At 46.8% G+C, this 21,436-nt stretch overlaps 1 protein-coding gene across 1 annotated transcript in view; it reads right to left on the reverse strand.

Annotated features, from left to right (window-relative positions):
* The window catches only part of LOC146865684 (uncharacterized), a 123,862-nt gene that overhangs the window by 94,402 nt on the left and 8,024 nt on the right, over window positions 1-21,436 (reverse strand). The window contains exons 3-4 of the mRNA XM_085632552.1: window positions 19,282-19,389; window positions 4,648-4,768 (exon numbers count right to left, since the gene is read on the reverse strand). Of these exons, the coding sequence (XP_085488678.1) occupies window positions 4,755-4,768; window positions 19,282-19,389 (122 nt within the window). The 3' untranslated portion in view covers window positions 4,648-4,754. The remainder of the gene's footprint in view (window positions 1-4,647; window positions 4,769-19,281; window positions 19,390-21,436) is intronic.

The raw sequence follows: 21,436 nt of genomic DNA on the forward strand, positions 1-21,436 counted from the left end.
CAAGGTTAAACAATTTACATCTAACCATAGGGGGAAGGTGTAATGTATTAAAGTTGCTCTTTTTTCCGAAACTTTTATACCTTTTCAGGGCTATATGCCTGGAATTTACCCTCCAAATATATTTTCCCGATTCATGTGCGCTTATTCTTGACCTCGACGAACCCTTAGGTTTCTCTCTCTATTGAGAGAGAGAAAGAGGGGGATTGGCATTCCCAAACTTGAAATTATATTATTGGGCTTCCACAGTGATTTATAGCCACGTGTTGTTGAGTGCGAATTGTGATAATATACAAACAGACAAGGTTCCATCTCCATTTGAACTCATGTTGGGGAGAGATGCTGGAGGATGCTTGTGGTGACAATTACATGACAGCTATTATAAAAATGTCAGCTTTAAAACTCTTTTTAGTGTTTTTAAGGTGTGGAATTCTGTACGTAGAATTTTAGGAATTGGTATTTTATCTTTTTATACACCCATATTTAATAATCACAATCTACCTGAGAACTTTGGAGATTACTACCTGAGAACTTTGGAGATTACTATATGGAGAAACGGATGAAGATGGTAATTGACCAGATTGGCTGCTTTTTCTCCCCCTCAGGGTGCCGATCCTTTGATGAGATGAAAAAGGAATATAATCTTGATTGGAGGGACTTTATTACGTTTCTTCAAATTAGGGATTTTTTTCTACAGAAAGGAGGTGGACGGGCCAAGCTTAAACCATAGAGAGAATAATAAAAGATAAAGTAATGTCTATTGGGGAGATCTATGGTCGTCTGAATTTAGCCATGTCTGATGATTTGGAGAAATGCTCTAAAAAATGGTAGATGGGAGTTTCTGATAATACATTTATGTACTCATATGAGCTGTCTCAATATATTTTAATGTAAGCTAGGTTACAAGCACAGTTTTATAAGACCTTCTTTTTATATCATACACCCGACATGATAGCAATATGGGGGCTGGAAAGGGAATGCTCTGTCCACGCTGTGCTCTCTATAATGCATATATTATTTACATTTTTGCGTTGTGTAATGTTTTTCAAAACCTAATTAAGGATATATAACATTTTTAACCTTAGGGTTTAAAAATAGAAGTAATGTTATCTAATGATGTAACTTTGTTAGGAATATCGGAGTAAGACCTGTTGGGGAAGGGGCATGAACTGATTTTTATCTCAGTGGCAGTTTTAAGGCTGTGTATTGCCTCATCCTGGCTGGACTCTAGATCCCCTGCGTTTCACCAATGGTTGGCCAGGCTTTTAGCAACGTATAGTTTGGAAATAGCCATAGCCAAAGAGCCGCTCATGCCATAAAGGTATGAGAATATGGGACCCCCTGTTGGAGTGAATTCAAGATCAGGGTCGAGTAAAATAGATTTTATGTTATCATCTCCCCTTGCTGTTTCTGGTGTAGCATGGCTTCCATATAGAAGGGTGGACGTTTGCACTTGTCACTTTAGGACTCTGATGGAATCACACTGTATTTTTTTTTTAGATAAGTTGTATTGTATTGACACTTTTTGGGGATATATATTTGAATAATTATGAAATTGTGTAATGTATTTGATTATTTATGCTTAATGAATGAAGTTTTTGCCATCTGAGGGGGTGGGTGGAAAAGTTGGGGGTGGGGGTGATTGTTTTGAATTGAAAATGAATAAAGATAATTTTTTTTAAAACAAAGAACACAGGAACACACAAATATTTTGAGTTCTGTACAAGCTGACATGCTAGCTTCAAAACACTTACACACTCTTATAAACACAACAACCCTGGTGATCCGCGCAATCATGGGACATCAGAGTAAACCTATGTTACACACAATGAAGGTGACACTGTGCCAATTTCACATAAATCGCAGACATACAACAATGCTGAATGCATTTTGCACTGACAGAAAAGATAATGACAGAGGTACAGACTGCGGTCGCGAGAGAGCGAGTCCTTGCTCAGTGTGAACAAATAATTGTCATGACCCCAGTGCTGACTTTAGAGGTCATCACAAGAGCAAGCGTTCCAAATGCTAAAGCATTACATCTACGATGGATACAGTGGGCTAACTCACTCACTTCAATAGATGCAGACTACAGATTTGACTCTACACTACAAACACAGCCTTTCTGCAATATGAACATGAATATCCACTGCCTAATGAAATAACGCCACTAGATCAGTATCATTACATCATCTATGCTGACGGTTCTGCCCAGCCTGCTGTAGGGACAAAGCATCAATACTCAGCAGAATGCTCCGCCGTAAAGGTGTGCATGCAGGATAGAGAATATCATCCTGAGAAAACCTACACGCAGTCCCTTGGAGGCTGTACTGCACAATTGGCTGAACTTAGAGCTCTACTTCTGGCACTAGAAAATACGGATCCTGGATTCCCCACACTGATTGTGTGTGATTCGTAATATTGTGTCCAGTTCTATAATGAACATTTACACTACTGCAGCCAGAATGGATTTAGATATTCAAAAGGGTGCACAATAAAGCACAAGATGCTTTAGGAAGAAGTGGCAAAGCTGAAAGACTACTTGTCAAGGGCTCATATAATAAACACATTGAGTCACCAGCTTGTTTGCGTAAATGTTGCAGGAAATTCAATGGCTGATGAAGCCTCAAAGGTAACAGTGCAAAATGCTGCTGCTGCAATTACTCATTCAAATACAAGGAGAGACAGAGCTATAATGACGGCTGTAAACGCTGCTTGCAATGAAACCCACTTGCCGGAAGGCTTTCCACTCAAGTACTCCTACAAGTTAGATGCACAAAATATACCATTTGCTCACATTCCTGGAGTGGAGGATAAATTAATAACAAATTCAGACTGCAGGTTAAGTTCAAATCTAGCTGCACATAAGGGTCTAGCATCTGTATACGCAGACGTGGCTGCTGCAATTTCACTGTTGAAGAAATTCTACTGGTGTTTAGGTCTCTATAAACAGACTAAGGACTTTGTCCTCAAAGGTGACATCTGTCAGTAGAAGATGGGTTCCACCATGGCACATCCAGCACAAGCACCCCTACTGATTTTAAAGATTCTATCTTTTTGGATGAGCCTGCATGGTTTCTGTCTTTGGCTAAAAAATACATACTATGTTCCTCCATGGTTGCACGTTTGGATTACCATTGCATTACTCTTCCTGTCCCTTTGGATTGGTTTTGTGACAGTCTTTTCCTTGCTTCTAAATGGGCACTATCTCCCAGAACGCTCTGCTGTACCACCGGTGAACTTTGTTTTTAAACCACATTCGTCAACAGACAAAGCACAAAGAAAGGCTTCCCTGGTGAACATTTAAGCTGTTCAAGTTCTGGATGGGATTGTTTGGGATATGATGTGTATGGTTCTACAGAACTTTTATAAATTCCTTATTTGTTTAAATTATCATTGAACAGCCTCTTCACCTCTAGTACTGTCTAGTATTGTCTCTGATGATTAGGATATTGATAGAGTATGAAAACTAGAAGATCTTGGGCATTCTACTGTTTTTTCTTCTGATGAACTGTACGAAGGCACATTTAATTACGATTAAAGCCCATACAGGGCCTAATTGTATAGAAGTGGTTGGGCAACTTCAATGTAAATATAAAATGAATTAGTTTTGAAATAGAATGTAAAGATACCTGTTCGCCTACCGATTTAATGACTTTTCACTTTAAATATATATATTTTTACATTCTAATGCACTATATGAAATGTTGCAAGCTAGCGATGTGTAAGACTAGTAACATTAAGCAATGGCGCCCTAAATTTAGTGGTGAAGTGTGGTGATATACGAGTCCGTTTTATATTGTGATTAAGGAAACAAAACTAAAGTATAAACAGGAAACGAAAACGGCCTCTCGCCGACATTGATGAAGGCTCTGTGCCGAAATGCATCTGCGTGTACCTCCATTCCAGTAAATGATTGGAAATCGTACCCCCGTGAGTGCTGGTCTTTCTTTAAGGAGTCGTTATATGTTATGCTGTTTCCTATACACCATACAAATTGATGTATCGTATATATTTTTTTTATTAGCATTTCAAAGTTATACAATGTGCAAACAGGTAAAATAAACCCACAGACTGTAGTACAACAACATCCATCATCCAGTTATTGCATATCCTCCACGTTACCAGTAATTAACATTCACTTCAAATATACTACGGTGCACAACTAATCAATTTGGTACGTTTGTAGAAAGTCAATCAAGTATGTCCAATAGTCCCTTGGTTTGGCTCCAGTGGGCATCTCCTCCTCATATGTTTGTAGGGTATCTTTACAATACGTCATATCCTGAATCCACTGTCTAATTTTTGGAATCTCTTTACTATCCCAACACATCGAGATCCTGCGCTTTGCTAGCAACAGAACAATTACTCAAAATTTGCGCTTAGTAGCACGTACCCCTTAAACAAGGCCCAACAGGCAGGTGCGAATGGTACATTCAAAATTTGTATCCACCATTTTCCCCAATGTCTTCATAACGTTTATCCAGTACTCATTCACTGTCGCGCAATACCATGCAAGGTGTATAAAATCAGCCCCATCCGCCTTACAGCGTTTACACTTCGCATCTGTTCGTAGACCATATGCACATAACCTGGCTGGTGTATAGTACGTTTGGTGTATGTATTTATAATGCACCATACACAAATTACCGTTTGGCGTGAGCATACCAGTTAGAGTACATGTCGTGGCCCATTCCTCCTCCGTAAGTGAGTCAGCTAGGACCTCATTCCAATTCCCCAATGCGTTAGACGTCGTGTCAGCTATGTCCTCCTGCAATTTAACATATAGATTAGAGACCATGTGTGCATTGCTAGGAGTAGTAAGTATCCACTGTAATGCCGACAGCTGTGGTGGCTCCACAGGGTAAGATGGGTATAATTTTTTGATCGCATTCTGCTGTCTATAGTACGTGAAACGAAACAGCAGCGTTTGATTACTGATGTATGTAAGGTGGTTTGGTGTTCTAAAAATACCATTATTGTAAAGGTCCCCCATTTTATCTATGCCTACCTGTTTCAGCAAGTTCAGGCCTACCTTTTCTTGAGTGATCGACAATTCTGGGTGGTGTGTCAGTGGTAATGCCGGAGCATATAGTGGGAGTCTGCGTGCTAATCTACCCATCCTGTGCCAGGCAGTGTTTGTTGTGTCTATAGTGTTTATATCTCGATTATGGAGAGGGGGCCTACGATGACTAATGATAGCCGGTAATGGTATAGGTAGCGCGTCTCCTTCTTCAATTGCTACATGTGTGATGTATGGGACAGTATGATACCAATAATGTGCAAATTGAGCTTGGGCACATAAGAAGTAAAGCAGAAAGTCCGGGACTGTAAAACCACCAAGTGAGTATGGTAGGGTGAGGGTGTGCAGTTTAATACGGGCCTGCTTACCTGCCCATATCAGCCGTGTCACCATTGTAGTCAGTAGTTTAAAAATCGCTGTTGGGGGAGTGATAGGGATGTTATTGAACAAAATTTAGGTAGTACGACCATTTTAACAATTGCCAGACAATTAGCTAATGTTAAAGGTAGTTGAATCCACCGTCCTATTTTATCCTCCATGGCGCTAATCGCCCTGCCATAGTTTGTATGAATCACTACCTCTGGATCCCGGTGATACCAGACACCCAAGTACTTAACTGGGTCTGATTGCCATTCTAGGGGGAATTCAGTCTGATGCGGAAGCGTTGAGTCCGTTAACGGTATTATGAGGGATTTGGACCAGTTAATTTGAAGCCCTGAGTGGAGAAGCAAATATATTCCCTCAACAGAGGAGCCAAATACGTCTCAGGATCACGCACATATAGCATCATATCATCTGCATAAAGGGATATATGTAATGGTCGTTGTGGAAATTGAAGTGCTGAACAATGACGGCCCTGCCTTATTTTACAGGCTGGTGGCTCAAGTGCTATCGCAAAGAGCAAAGGGGACAGCGGGCAACCTTGCCTCGTCCCCCTTGCAATCAGAATGGCGTCTGATATATAGTTGTTAACTTTAATTCGTGCTGTAGGCGCGGTATATAATATCTGCACCCATTGTAAAAAAATATGTGGGAATCCCATTCGGCGTAATACAGTATGTAGATATGGCCATGCTTTGGCCGCATCTAAGAGAACCGCAGCTGCTTTAGTGCTGGGGATTAAATAATGCGATAGCGCAAATAATGTTCTGGTGTTATGGGTTGTTGTTCTAGTTGGGATAAACCCAGACTGATCTGGTAATATCAGTCTGGTCATTAGGAGTTGCAACCTGGTGGCCAGAATTTTGGCCAATATTTTAGTGTCTACATTTATAAGAGACAGCGGTCTGTAGGATTCGCAATATTCTGGATCTTTGTTTGGTTTTAAAAGGGCAATGAGCATGGCTTCTCTCAACGTGGGCGGTAACAATTGTTTGTCATGCACATCACCGTACGTTTCAACCAGATGAGGCGCTAATTGATCTGCAAATGACTTATAAAATTTGCAGGTGAACCCATCAGGGCCAGGCGCTTTTCCATTAGGGAGGGATTTAATAATTTCCGTGACCTCCTCTACTGTGATTGGCAAAGACAAATAATTCCCTATGTGTATCAGATAGCCATGCTATCGCCACATCCTCAAAGTATTCCATGACCTCAGAAGGTGTGGCCGTGGTCCGCGCAGTATACAATTCCCCATATGTTCTCATAAATTCACGCAATATCCCCTGCGCATCTTGCTGTAACTCCCCCTGCATATCCCTGATTGGCAGTACTGCTTGTGGTGGTCGACCGGCGCAAATCTTGGATGCCAATACTTTTCCCGGTCTACCTCCTTCCCCATATGAACGTGCCATTTGATGTTTTGTAACATACTTCAGTTCTTCCTCTGCGTATGTTTGATATTCCGATAGCACGACCCGAATGTCACCTAATATTTTTGCATTTTGTGTATTTTTCATATTCCCGCTCTAGTGTTTTTAGTGTGGTTTCCCGTTTGTTAAGCTGTTGACGTATGTCCCTCAGAATACCAGCGCTGATACATGCTCCCCTGATTGTCGCATTAAAAGCTTCCCAGAGTAGGCTAGGATCCACAGTGTTGGGTTTATTTACCTCGAAATATTCAGTGATAGCCTGACTAATGGTATCACTGTAGACTGAGTCCAACTGTGCTTTTGAATTAAACCTCCAAGTGTAAGGGGGCGGTATATGGTGTGGCATGTTAATAGATAGCAACACTGGATTGTGATCAGATAATGTTCTGGGTAGGTGACTCACAGCTCGCGTCCACAACAGTGCATCATTAGTACCCAACCAGTAGTCTATACGAGACAAGCTGTTATGGGCCGCCGTGGTGTGTGTGGCCTCCCTCCTACCCGGATATCGAGTTCTTCAAATGTCATGGAGGCTTGCTTCACTCATAATATTTTGCAATACCTCCACTGCCCTTCGATGTGGCTCTTTAGATGTGTTCGATCTGTCAAGGCTGTCACACAGAGCAACATTAAAGTCTCCACCCCAGAATATAGCCATGCCCGTCAAGTCATTTATTTTACACCAGATTGTACGATAGAAGTCTGGGTCGTCCACGTTTGGGCCATAGGTATTTATTATTGCTATACGCTGACCCCTAAGTCGCCCCGTGATAATAACATAGCGCCCCAGTTCATCATTTATCTTACTGTCTACTTGGAGTTGTGTTCCCTTTTTAATCAAAATGAGGACCCCTCTGGAGTAGGAGGAGTATGATGACCTATATATTGCCTCCGCCCATTTGCGCCCAATGTGATTGGTAGAACTAGGAGCGAGGTGTGTTTCCTGAAGAAGGGCGATGTCAATGTGTAGCCTGTCAAGGTATGCAAATATTTGCCGGATTTTTTTAGGGTTAATAAGCCCTCTGACATTAGAAGTAATCATATTTAAGTGAGCTGGCCGGAGCCTATTTGCGGACATCGTTAATTAGTGAAATATAACTTAAATTATTTGCCATTTCCACCTTTTGTACATCTCAAGTTGCTTAGTAAAATCCCGGCAACTACAATCATGTGAAAGTATGACTGGATACCCACGATGTTTCTTAAGCACAACAGTCTGTATAACAGTTTCCAACTTCACCCCACCCACCCACTTCAGCACCCCAACCATGCCAAAGACAAACCCCTAGCATAGAAAACAACATAACAAAAGCACTTTGTGGGGATCACCCGCCTGGGGGTACTGCCAAGTGCACACAACTCCATCCATCAAAGTGGATGTGGTCAGGTATACGCTATACATGCAGATCTAATCCTTTCCAATAGTGTATCAAGTGGCACAATACCGCCGCATTACCATACATATCTGAATGTTATATGATGTAGAGTAAAGATATGTTACCATCTGCCTAGGCGGACACAGTTCGTAGCACGTTTTGAACTAAATAGACAAGCGTCCAGTGACAGCAGGGATTCCAAGGCCCAGTAAATTACTCCAATGATATAGAAATGCAATGTCCATGAGCACCACCTAAACCAGAGCCCTATGTGCATGGTATATACATTACCCCCTAATGTGCGCTAACATGAATATATTGTCTAGTCGCAATTCAATCAACCTCCTCTATTCTACTTTTGTAAAATCCATGGAGTCCATCTGGTTGGCATCAGTATCATACAAACCTTACAACTGGTGTTGGTGCAATGTACAGGCCGACCAACAGGGCCGTATCCACAGCTCAACCTGGTCATACCCCATACATCGCAAATTCCTGTCCCTCCATCTCGTGAATAGTATTAAGGCTATCCTTATTCAGAATCTTGGTTCTGCACAGCTTGCTTGCGCTCCCTACGTTGGCCGATCATCTTCTTAATAAAGTCTTGCGCTGCCTTTGGAGAGTGGAGAACCGTAGAGCGTCCATCATGTGTCCCCTTCAGATGAGCTGGATAGAGCATTGCATACTCCACTCCCAGTTCTCTCCGTTTCTTTTTCTCCGGATTAAAGTCCTTGCGTGCTAGTTGAACCGTCATTGTAAAGTCCGGGTAGAACGCCAATGCGTTGCCCTGGTAGGTTATCTGCTGCTTTTCTCGTGCCATAAACAAGATGGCATCACAATCCCTATAATTAAGGATCCGGGCAACTATGGGTCTCGGCGTGGCGCCTGGTGGGGGTCTTGGGGCCAAGGATCTATGTGCACATTCTACTATGAGGACTGCCGAGAAATGATTAGCACCAAACACCTCACGGAGCATATCCTCCACAAAGGTCTCCATCCGTCCCGTATTTGTGGATTCTGGAATTCCCGCCATTCTGATGTTATTGCGACGGGATCTTGCCTCCAAGTCTTCCACCTTGTTTTTAAGGACCGCTAACACTTTCTCCATATCCGTGCACTTTCGAGTTGTGGCCTGTGATTCATCCTCCACTGTAGCGATACGCTTCTCGGCCTCATCAAGACGTTCCCCTTGCTTATCTAGTTTTGCCGACATATTGTCAACTCGGTGAGTGAGGGAATCCAGTTTGCCATTGATGTCCTGCAAGCTTTGTTGTATCGCCTTGAGAACTTGTTCCATTGCGCTGCTCGTCGCGTTTCCCACTTCCAATTCGGTATCCGAGAGTGCTGTTGCACCTTTGGTTTGTCGCTTCGTTTCAAATGGTAGTTTTGACTGCTGCTTGTCCGGCTTGCCCATGATGACAATAGCCAACCCTATCGATGACGCCGCCGGATGCCTTGGATCACCACTGATGGAGTGGCAGCTTGCCCTGCGCTCTACTATTCAGCTCCCTGCGCCCCCAGTCCTCGGCGCCATCCACAGAGTACTCGCAATAAGATCCTCCACACAGCACTGTCCTCCGGTGATAATGGTTGCTAGCAGCAGTCAATATCGAAGTGCCACGGTTTTATTCCACCACCTCAGACTTCCAGAGTGCCCAATATAAACTGCAGCCCGCTATTAGTAGGTCACAGGGTCTCCATATAGAACAGCGCCCCGTCACGACATGTAAATCATAGCAATCCGATATCTCTGGACCGCATGACACAGTCTATTGAGTGGGGTTCAACCATGTTGTGAAGTATAGGTGCTAGGTTTCACCTATTCACTCTTTCCATGTGCGGTGGCAGCAGCATTCACAATGCAGTCGTAGGGGGATTAGCACACTCCGAACCCAACAGTTCTGATTAGGTACATTCGGTACCTTTCCTGGCGGGGTTATACCTCTCAATCACGTTTTTAGGAGGGAAGCACCATGTTCATGAATTCTACAGCATGGTGTATACTATAAAGATCTGCACATTAGGCAGGACATAGTGGCATGATCATTTCCAAAATTGCACATCCACAGGGTTCCCATGCCGCCATGCACTGGCAGAGTGCACTACTTAATGGTCGAGATCAGCAGTAGCGGTGGCGCCGTTATCCTGAGCCGCTATTTTGTGCTGGCGTGTTGTTTTTCACTTTCTTGCCTTTCACTCGTGCATAATATGTATACTCACTGCGCTTATCGGTGTGCTGGGTTGGCAGCTGCCCCCGTGCATTCGCTCATGCATGAGCAATGACTGTCCCCTGTGCTCTCCGTTGATATGCCTGGAGCTGGATCGGCATCGGACCGGCCGTATCTTAGGGCGCCCCCATCTTGCGCAGACCTCCCGCCGCTACACGGCGAAACCGCAATTATACTTTTTCCTGCAGCAACGATGCGCGTCCGGCCTCACAACTCCCGCATTTTATGCCCAAATCCTTCCGCTCCACATACGTGCCAGTAGCAATCAATTACGGATCCGCATTACAGTCTTTCTGGCCAGTAACCGAACCTGACCGGCGGAGCTGCCTCAATAGTCAGCCATTCCTCTAGCGCCCCATCGATGTAGCATATTTACCACTATTTGTAGCATGTACACTGCACCACTCATGTAATGGTGAACTCTAGAGCACACCAGTCTGTTTTTCATGTCTATTATCCTCACGTATCACGAGGTGGTTTCTTTAAAAAGAAACGGAAGATGTATACAACCTAACCTGTGAGGCTCCGAAACGCGTTGGGTCCTCGTTGCTGCATTAAATTAAATTATATATATATAAAAACCACCAGTAGTCCAAGTTTCAATCAAAGGGGGTTTATTAACTTCATAAACCCGCCTTAACTCGTTTCATCCTCAAGGGGCTTGTTCAGACAACGGTATCACAACCGGCAAAGCATTACATACACTTCCTGGTTTGACATGTCAAACCAGGAAGTGTATGTAATGCTTTGCCGGTTGTGATGCCATTGTGGGAACAAGCCCCTTGAGGGTGAAACACGTCACGGCGGGTTTATGAAGTTAATAAACCCCCTTTGATTGAAACTTGGACTACTGGTGGTTTTTATATATATATATATATACACAGTGAGCACGCGGTGCGCTTCGCGCACCGCGTGCCCACTTTACGCAGTTAGTGCCGTGCACGCACGGCGGTCACGCGGTGCCCACGTTACGCGGGATGGGCCATGTACGCACGATGCGCTTCGCGCACCGTGCGCACATGGAGGACATATTATGCGCTTCGTTGTTAAAGGTAATCTTTCATATTTTCACGTGAATCATATGCCATGCACAATTGGTGGTCTTCGGCCACCATTTGAACACGGGGTGGGGATAGTGTGGATAGTTTTTTTTTTTTTTTTATTAATTTTTACCGTACGCGTACGGTAAGCGTAATCGGCGATTTTTCGAAAAAAAAAAAATTGAATTTTTGGCCTTGGGTGTTCTTTGGGGACACCTACATCAATGCTAGGTGGTTAGGAACTGAATACACTGCCCCTTTAGATGTTTTTTGCCTTTGTTTTTGCTGCCCCACTTAGAGTGCGAGAGAGAAAATGGCGGCCGCCGCTTCCTGGTTTCGACCGATTCGAATGTTTACTTAGATCTAACAGCCAATCAGAATCGCGCACGCGCACGGCACCGTACGCGTACGGTAAGCTTACCGTAAGCGCACCGTAAGCTGGCTCAGATATATATATTGATTTAAATGCTATTTTCTCAGGATCTACTGAACAGATTTACACCAAACCTACAAAAGGCACTTCCTTGACCTGAGGACTACCTCTCTGCCAAATTTCAAGTAACTGTTCAGCCGTTCAGGCTGTAGCTGTGTCTAAAGGTCCTATGGAAAAATGCATGGGAAAAACGCGTTTTGGGAACCCCCTTTTTTCTCAGCCCCCGCTTGACGAATCCCCCCCCCCCCGAGACTTTCAGGGTAGGAGCGGAGCGTAGCGCCCCACCTATTTTGAAAATTTCACGAGGATTCGTAGACCGGCGCCAAAGTTATTCCAAATAGAATGTTGCGGATTTCCTATGGAAACAGGGTCCTAACTATAACTATCTACTGGCAACCGCCAGTAGATTATATATATATATATATATATAAAGTTTTTCCGCTGCAACGAAGATAGCTCCACAGTACAGACACGGACCGAAGTAGGTGCTTTTAAGATGTGTTTATTCTCCCGTCGCCATTACGCGCTTCGACTCATCAGAGCCTTGATCACATATATATATATATATCCAAAGAAGATTCCTCACCAACAGGAAAAGAACTGAAGGGACACAGCGGGGGACCAGAAGAAACACACTTTTATAGCTGTACAGGAGGCATGACGCGTTTCGGCATTAATTGCCTTAATCATATGCCAATCACCGTAGACGGCCACCCGCTGCTTTTACTGATGTTCCATTTTGCTCCCATTGGTGGAAGCCCAGCTGAGATGGTTTCTCGAGCACTGTGACGTGGCCTCCTCTAACGGACAACGACTCCCAGAAGGCACCATCCCGGCCATTAGGTATGTGCTGTACTGTCATCTCGTTATACCCCGTGTGGGTGCTGGTGAACGGTGTAAAGTGCAAATTTGGTGCAGTTTTAAAATTGTCCAGTGTCCTTGCAGCAGAAAGTGCCTCACCCTGGCCCCCCAGATGTCTCACCACATAACCCAGGTCCTCTTGGTAACGGAGACTCTGCTTCAGTGAGCTGGCCCTCCGCGAAATCACGGACTGTATTCACAGCGATATTCCACTTGTCCTGGATGCGGGGGCCAGATCAATCCAATACCTTGGAAAAGAAAGCAACTGAACTCACGAACAGCAGCGCCCAAGTAGCTCCGGTCACAGAGGAGACGGGTCCCTCCATCACGCCCAGGGCTGGTGTGAAAACATCCAAAGAAGATTCCTCAGCAACAGGAAAAGAACCAAAGGGACACAGCAGGGGACCAGAAGAAACACACTTTTATTGCTGTACAGGAGGCATGACGCGTTTCGGCATTAATTGCTTTAATCATATGCCAATCACCGTAGACTGCCACCCACTGCTTTTACTGATGTTCCATTTGGCTCCCATTGGTGGAAGCCCAGCTGAGATGATTGGTTGCTCGAGCACTGTGGCGCGGCCTCCTCCAGCGGACCACGACTCCCAGAAGGCACCATCCCGGCCATCAGGTAAGTGCTGTACTGTCATCTCGTTATACCCCGTGTGGGTATATATTATATTATATTATAGTTAGGACCTATTTTCCATAGGAAAAGCATTTTTTGTTTTCCTAATAACTTTGGCGTCATTTTACGAATCATCGCGAAATGTTCGAAACTAGTGGGGCGCTCCGGTCAGCTCCTGTCTTGAAAGTTTGGGGTGATTTGCGAAGCGGGGGCCGAGAATAAAGCAGAGACTCGGTAGAACTGAGTCACAAGAAAACAGAAAATAGAGGATAAAAAACAATAAAAGGGGGCAGGGTAGAAACACCCTGACCCCCTAGGCCTGCTCAGGGGATTTTTTAAAATAATTTCGGTGAAAATCGCAATGGGGTCGCGAATCCTGCCAAAATTATAAAAAAACGAAGGGTGGGCTTTGTTTAAAAAAAGCCCCTGGGTGGGCTGCAAATTCATTAGCAGGGGCCGCGGGGGTCCCAAACCACCCACGTGCATACATTAACTTTTAAAGTCATTAACCCCTTCGGTGCTCATGACGGAATGGTTCCGTCATGACCCACGGTTGAGCTGTGCTCATGACGGAACCATTCCGTCATGAGCACACCCGCGCAAGATTCCGTCAGCACAGCGGCGGAATCTGCGCAGCATCGAAGGGGTTAAAGCAAGATTAGAAACGGCAGGTAATCTGCAGGGTGACACCTGACTAGTGAAAAGGGTAAACGTTGTTGGACAAACGCGCGTAGATCTAGAGGGTAGCTCCGGGGGAGCAAGGGTTAAAGGTGGATCAGTAGTGTGCCGCTTGCTCTCGATAGCCCTTGACCCGTGGGATCTTCGGCTTGCGTCATGTACAGCAATTGACCCTTTACCACACCTTGGTGTGTATGCAAATGCAGCCACGATGCTTGTTTATCTGAGGGGAGAGGGTGTTAGTTCCATGCGTGTCATGCGGGCGCTATTTTCATTAGTACATTGCATGTTCATCTAGTCGCCTAGATGTGCCAATAGATAGTCTGTTTGCTGTTACATGCGTACAACGTGCTTCTTGCGTGCAGGAGCTTCGTGCAGCTGTATAGAAGAACACCGTGGGGGGCACCCCCTACTCCTACAACACCTACCTGGCTTACAGCTACAGCAACAGGCCCCATTACTACAGCAACTACAGCTGCAACTACTCCAGCCTCCCGGACGCGCAGAACAGCGCGGGGGGCAGCCCCTTCATGAACATGGGCAACCTGTGCCAGCTGAACACTGCAGCGCAGCTGCAGGGGCACCAACTGGTAGGACACCCGCAGCCCAGGTCCCTCTTTGGCGTACCTTTATTGAACCTCCCCTGGCCCTGTGCGGGAAGTGACAGCCCCCACACTACGAACAGAGAGAGGTGCAGTGGCCACCCAGCGCTCCCCACTCCACAGCCAAAAGGAAGGAAAGAGGACAGGTCAAGGGACTGCTTGAGGTGGGCAAGAGAGAGGGGAGGGCGAGCGAGACTGCAGCGCCCCCGGGCGTAACTGCCATACGTAGGAGGACGGCCTCGAGCACAGCCACTACTGCATATCTATAGCTCATATGCAACCAAAATATATATATATATATATATATATATATATTCACTGAAAAAACCATAGGTTTCACACATGTTATAGTTAGCTGGACATTTTACTGATAAAAAAACCAATGAAATTCCCCCGTTATAGTTACTGTAGGCAACTATAACTCACGCGACCGTAATCCTCTGCTGATGCTAATACTGTATTTAGACACTTATTTGCTCATGTCTTCTTCCATTAAATTTTAGCTATACATATATTACAAATATTTTTTTTTCATAAAGACACATATGTCATCAGCAGAGGATTACGATCGCGTGAGTTATAGTTGCCTACAGTAACTATAACGGGGGAATTTCATTGGTTTTTTATCAGTAAAATGTCCAGCTAACTATAACATGTGTGAAACCTATGGTTTTTTCAGTGAATTTGCAAGGTTTTTTAAATGCTAATTCCTAACTATAACGTGTGTGAAACCTATGGTTTTTTCAGTGAATTTGTACGGTTTTTTAAATGCTAAGTTACTTTACGCCATTTGTGGTGTGCGCGCCCACTTAACGCAGTTCGTTCCGTGAGCGCGCGGTGCGCTTCGCGCACCGCGTGCCCACGTTACGCTAGATGGGCCATGAACGCACGATGCGCTTCGCGCACCGTGCGCACATGGAGGACATATGATGAGCATCGTTGTGACAGGTAAAATATATGTTTTGTTCATCTGTAATAAGCCATGCACAAATGATGCCCTTCGGGCACCATTTGCACACGGGGTGTTGAGAATGTGGATTTTTTTTTTTTATTATTATTTATTACCGTACGCGTACGGTAAGCGTAATCGGCGAAATTTTCAAAAAAATTAAAATTCCCTTTTTTCACTTGGGGGATCGTTGGGGACTCCCTCGACATGGCTAGGTGCTTGGGAGCTGTCTAAACAGCCCCTTTACATGGTTTTGCACTTTGTTTTTCAACCCCCTGTCAGAGTGCGAGAGAGAAAATGGCGGCCGCCGCTTCCTGGTTTCGACCGATTCAAATGTTTACTAAGATCTAATGGCCAATCAGAATCGCGCACGTCACCGTACGCGTACGGTAAGCGCACCGTAAGCTGGCTCAGATATATATATTGATTTAAAGGCTATTTTCTCAGAATCTACTGAACAGATTTACACCAAACCTACAAAAGGCACTTCCTTGACCTGAGGACGACCTCTCTGCCAAATTTCATTAAATTCTGTTCAGCCGTTCGGGCTGTAGCTCTGTCTAAAGGTCCTATGGAAAAATGCATGGGAAAAACGCGTTTTGGGACCCCCTTTTATCTCAGCCCCCGCTTGACGAATCCCCCCGAGACTTTCATGGTAGGAGCGGAGCATAGCGCCCCACCTATTTTGAAAAATTTGCGAGGATTCGTCGACCGGCGCCAAAGTTATTCCAAATAGAATGTTGCGGATTTCCTATGGAAACAGGGTCCTAACTATAACTACCTACTGGCGACCGCCAGTAGGTAATATAAAGAGAGTATATATCAATAAATATATATGAATGTACGGAACATTCTGCATGAAGACAAATCAGAACGCATTTTGGTATTGTCAAACCAAAAAAACAAAAGGTGTCAGCAAAACATGCTAAGGTCGCACGATGCATGTGCCAGCAAGCAGCGCCGGGAGTGTGCTCAAGGAACGGGAAGCTGCACAGCACATCTTAGCTGGCCTTGGGTTTTTTGGGAGTTGGAAACAACGCACTAATGATTTCTGTGCCCTCCAGCAATTTAGGAAGTTTCACAACCGCAAAACAAGGGTCCCATGCCACTGGAATCAAGCTATCCTGGCTGAAGAGGGGTGAAACCCCGAAACCGGTCCTGGGATGCTTGTTTCCAGTCCAGGGAGGACCTGGCTTGGCAGTTCGGGCTGGACTGTTCCCATGAGGCACAGGGTCAAGACTGATTTGCATATGGCTGGGTTCAAACTGGAATGGCATGGTGAGCAAAAAAACGATGGATTTAGGCCCAGATCTCTGTACTGGGGTGAATGTATGACATTGTTCTGCATTCTGTCCATCAACTGTTGTTTTTGTATTTGTCACCCCGAGTGGGACGGGTATGCTCAGACGCGAGTCCCGTGCTCTCCATGCCACTGGAATCAAGCTATCCTGGCTGAAGAGGGGTGAAACCCTGAAACCGGTCCTAAGATGCTTGGCTCCAGTCCAGGGAGGGCCTGGCTTGGCAGTTCGGGCTGGACTGTTCCCATGAGGCACAGGGTCAAGACTGATTTGCATATGGCTAGGTTCAAACTGGAATGGCATGGTGAGCAAAAAAACTATAGATTTAGGCCCAGATCTCTGTACTCGGGTGAAAAATAGTGGGCATACCGCCTGCAAATCGCCCCATCCATAGCACCCCCCTATGCCATTCGTTACACTTCCCCCCACAAAGCAAAACCAGGCAAATAGGTGGTCTTCACAGCGTAGACTTTATTAACTTCAGTTAAACGCAATCCTTACTTGGTTGAAGCACAGTCAACCCTTGACCATTTTATTACATTTTTAAATCCACACACATAGATATATGCAATAGACTTGGGAAATATACCATACAGCCAAAAGTTGGTATATATTGTATTTACAGCCGGACTCTCCAGAACCACACTTGATGTGTGTTGCGCCAGCAGGCCACAAGCAATTCCTTGTGGGTTGCGCCAGCAGGCCACAACCAATTCTTCACCGCTCTCCTGTGGGATAACTACCCGCCGTCTATCCCCTAGACGCGGCCACAAAATTTCTCACCACTAGCACCGGCATCTTGGGTAGGGCCGTAGAGTCCAGGACTACCAGCAGTTCAGTCCCCTCTCCCACCAGCCCAGAGCCCCATCTACCGTCTGCCCAGTTGTTCCAGGATCAGACCTTCCCCACCACTCCGGAGTCCCTACCATTTCTCTTGCCCGGGACCCCGCCACTCTTCCCCCAAACCCCTAAACTAAGGGATGGGTGGGTGGGCAATTTGTTGCGGCTCCAACCCTGCTGGACACCGCAGTAAAGGGACAAAGAGGGCTTCCCCCTCGAGACCCCGGCTCTTTATCTCCTTGTGTTCTGGGATGGTCGTCAGCTCCCAGGTGACACCCCTCCAACTTCCCTGGACTCCTGAAGACTTCCCCTTCCACCCTCAAACTTTAAACCGGAAGTCGACTCCCACCCGAGGTGCTACTAAGGGCCCCCCGTCTCTAGGCGTGGGGGGGACCTGCCATAGTGGGCATACAGCGTGCGATTCGCCCCATCCATAGCACCCCCCTATCCCATTTGTTACACTTCCCCCCACAAAGCAAAACCAGGCAAATAGGTGGTCTTCACTGCGTAGACTTTATTAACTTCAGTTAAACGCAATCCTTACTTGGTTGAAGCACAGTCAACCCTCGACCATTTTATTACATTTTTAAATCCACACACATAGATATATGCAATAGACTTGTGAAATATACCATGCAGCCAAAAGTTGATATATATTGTATTTGCAGCCGGACTCTCCAGAACAACACTTGAAGCGTGTTGCGCCAGCAGGCCAAAACCAATTCCTTGTGGGTTGCGCCAGCAGGTCACAACCAATTCTTGACCGCTCTCCTGTGGGATAACTACCTGCCGTCTATCCCCTAGACGCAGCCACAAAATTTCTCACCACAAGCACCGGCATCTCGGGTAGGGCCGGAGAGTCCAGGACCACCAGCAGGTCAGCCCCCTCTCCTGCCAGCCTGGACCCCATCTACTGTCTGCCCTGTTGTACCAGGATCAGACCTTCCCTGCCACTCCGGAGTCCCTGCCATTTCTCTTGCCCGGGACCCCGCCACAGGGCGAGAAGCTGGCTGGCGCTCTCGCCCTACCCCCACATGCCGCTACCCCTTCCTCCTCTAAAGCTATGGCCCCCAAGATGGTGTGGAGGAACAATTCTACCCCTGCCTCTGACAGATGAACCCCATCCGCCAAATACAGTTCCGTTCTTGCTGCCTGTAGCAAGTTATGTCTGATTGCCCTTATGGGGGAAACTCTCAAAAGTTTTGACACCTCCTGATTCAATTTCTTCACTGACCTATTCACTGCCACAGCTGGTGCATTATTGGCCCAGACCCGACGTGGGATCATTTCCAACGAAAATATTGTGGCCCTCGGGAAAGCCTTCCGAACCTTCGACAGCGTAAAAAAGAGTTCATCTTTCACCCCTCTCCGGCCTTCTGGAATCATGTTGTTACCCCCTGAATGTATCACCAGCACGTCTGGGATGGGCATGCCCCCTTCTAAGGCCTTTCGCAGATGTGCTATGACATCCTTCAAATGCTGCCCCGCTGCCCCTACCCAGTGGTGATCTATACCTTTTATCCACTGTGCTCTCTCTTCTCTGGAGTTCTCAAGATTTTGCCCTCCTCTCCGTATATAAGAATGGCCGCACCAGCATACCTGCGTCCGCTGCCTCAAGACCACTGTAGTCAAATAAATTGAAAGACAAGAAAGAAAAGGAGGATTTCATTAGGGCAACTGACACCCCAATCAATCAATCAATCACATTATTTGTAAAGCGCACTACATACCCGGTAGGGTTTCAAGGTGCTGGGGGGAGGTGTGGGGGGGTAGGTGCTGTTACTGGTCGAAGAGCCAGGTCTTGAGTTGTCTCCTGAAAGTCAGCAGGGCTTCGGTTTGTCGCAGGTCAAGGGGAAGAGTGTTCCAGGTCTTGGCGGCGCGATGGGAGAAGGACCTGCCTCCGGAAGTGGTTCTCCGGATGCGTGTGACCGTGGCCAGGGCGTGGTCAGCGGGGCGGAAATTCCTGTTGGGTACGTAGAAGGAGAGTCGACTGTTGAGATAGGCTGGGCCGGTTTTGTGGAGTGCCTTGTGTGCGTGGATCAGGAGCTTGAAGGAGATTCTTTTGTCGACTGGGAGCCAGTGCAGGTTCCTCAGGTGGGGGGTGATGTGGTCGCGGCGCGGGGCGTTGAGGATCAGGCGTGCGGAGGCATTCTGGACTCTCTGTAGTTTGCTGATGAGCTTGGACAGGGTTCCAGCATAGAGGGCGTTTCCGTAGTCGAGTCTGCTGCTGACTAGGGCCTGGGTGACTGTTTTTTGCTCATGTTAGTTGGAATCCATCTGTAGATCTTGCGGAGCATGCGGAGGGTGTTGAAACAGGTGGAGGAGACTGCGTTGACTTGTTTGGTCATGGAGAGTTTTGAGTCGAGGATGATACCCAGGTTGTGTGCGTGGTCGGTGGGGGCCGGGGGGGACCCCAGTGATGTGGGCCACCAGGAGTCGTCCCATGCGGAGGGGTTGGATCCGAGGATGAGGATTTCCATCTTGTCTGTGTTCAGTTTGAGGCGGCTGTCCTCCATCCAGTCGGCGACGGCCTTCATTCCCTGATGGAGGTTGGATTTGGCAGTGAGGGTGTCCTTTGTGAGTGAGAGGATCAGCTGAGTGTCGTCGGCGTAGGAGATTATGTTGAGGTCGTGCTGTCGGGCGATGCGTGTAGAGGTGCCATGTAGACGTTGAACAATGTCGGGCTGAGGGAGGATCCTTGAGGGACGCCACAGATGATCTTGGAGGCCTCGGAACGGAGGGAGGCGGACTCTCTGAGTTCTGCCGGAGAGGAAGGAGGTGGTCCAGTCCAGGGCTTTGTTATGGATCCCTGCGTCGTGGAGGCGTGTGAGTAGTGTGCGGTGGCAAACGGTGTCGAAGGCGGCGGAAAGGTCAGGAGGATGAGGGCCACCGTCTCGCCGTTGTCCAGCAGGATCCTGATGTCGTCTGTGGCGGCGATGAGGGCGGTCTCGGTGCTGTGGTTGCTGCGGAATCCTGATTGGGACGGGTCTAGGATGTTGTTGTCTTCGAGGTGCCGGGTGAGCTGGGTGTTTACTATCTTCTCGATGGCCTTTGCTGGGAACGGAAGCAAGGAGATGGGCCGGAAGTTCTTGAGGTCGCTCGGGTCCACCTTGGGTTTCTTCAGTAGGGCGTTGATCTCTGCGTGCTTCCAGCTCTCAGGGAAGGTGGCGGTCTCGAAGGAGAGGTTGATGATTTTGTGCAGGTGGGGAGCGATGGACTTGCTGGCTTTGTTGAAGATGTGGTGCGGGAGAGGGTCGTATGGGGATCCGGAATGGATTGTTGATTGTGTCCTCGATGCTCATGTTGGCCCAGGTTGTCAGGGTGTCGTGGGTGGTGGGGTGCGGTGGGTTTGGTGTGGTCGGATGGGGTCGTCCAGGGTCTGAAGCTGTTGTGGATGTCGGTGATTTTCCGGTGAAAGAAGGTGGCGAGGGAGTCGCACAGGGCTTGCGATGGTGGGATGTCGTTGGAGTTGGGGTTGGAGAGTTCCTTCACGATGGTGAAGAGCTCCTTGCTGTTGTGTGCATTGTTGTCAAGGCGGTCTGTGAAGGAGGTTCTTTTGGCGGTCCTGATGAGGTGGTGGTGGTTGCGGATGGCGTCTTTGTGGGCAGTGTGGCTGTCTGGCGTCTGGTCATTGTGCCATATGTTTTCCAGTTTCCGGCAGGTGCGTTT

The sequence above is a fragment of the Triturus cristatus genome, chromosome 2_1, assembly GCF_964204655.1.
Source record: "Triturus cristatus chromosome 2_1, aTriCri1.1, whole genome shotgun sequence".
Lineage (NCBI taxonomy): Eukaryota > Metazoa > Chordata > Amphibia > Caudata > Salamandridae > Triturus > Triturus cristatus.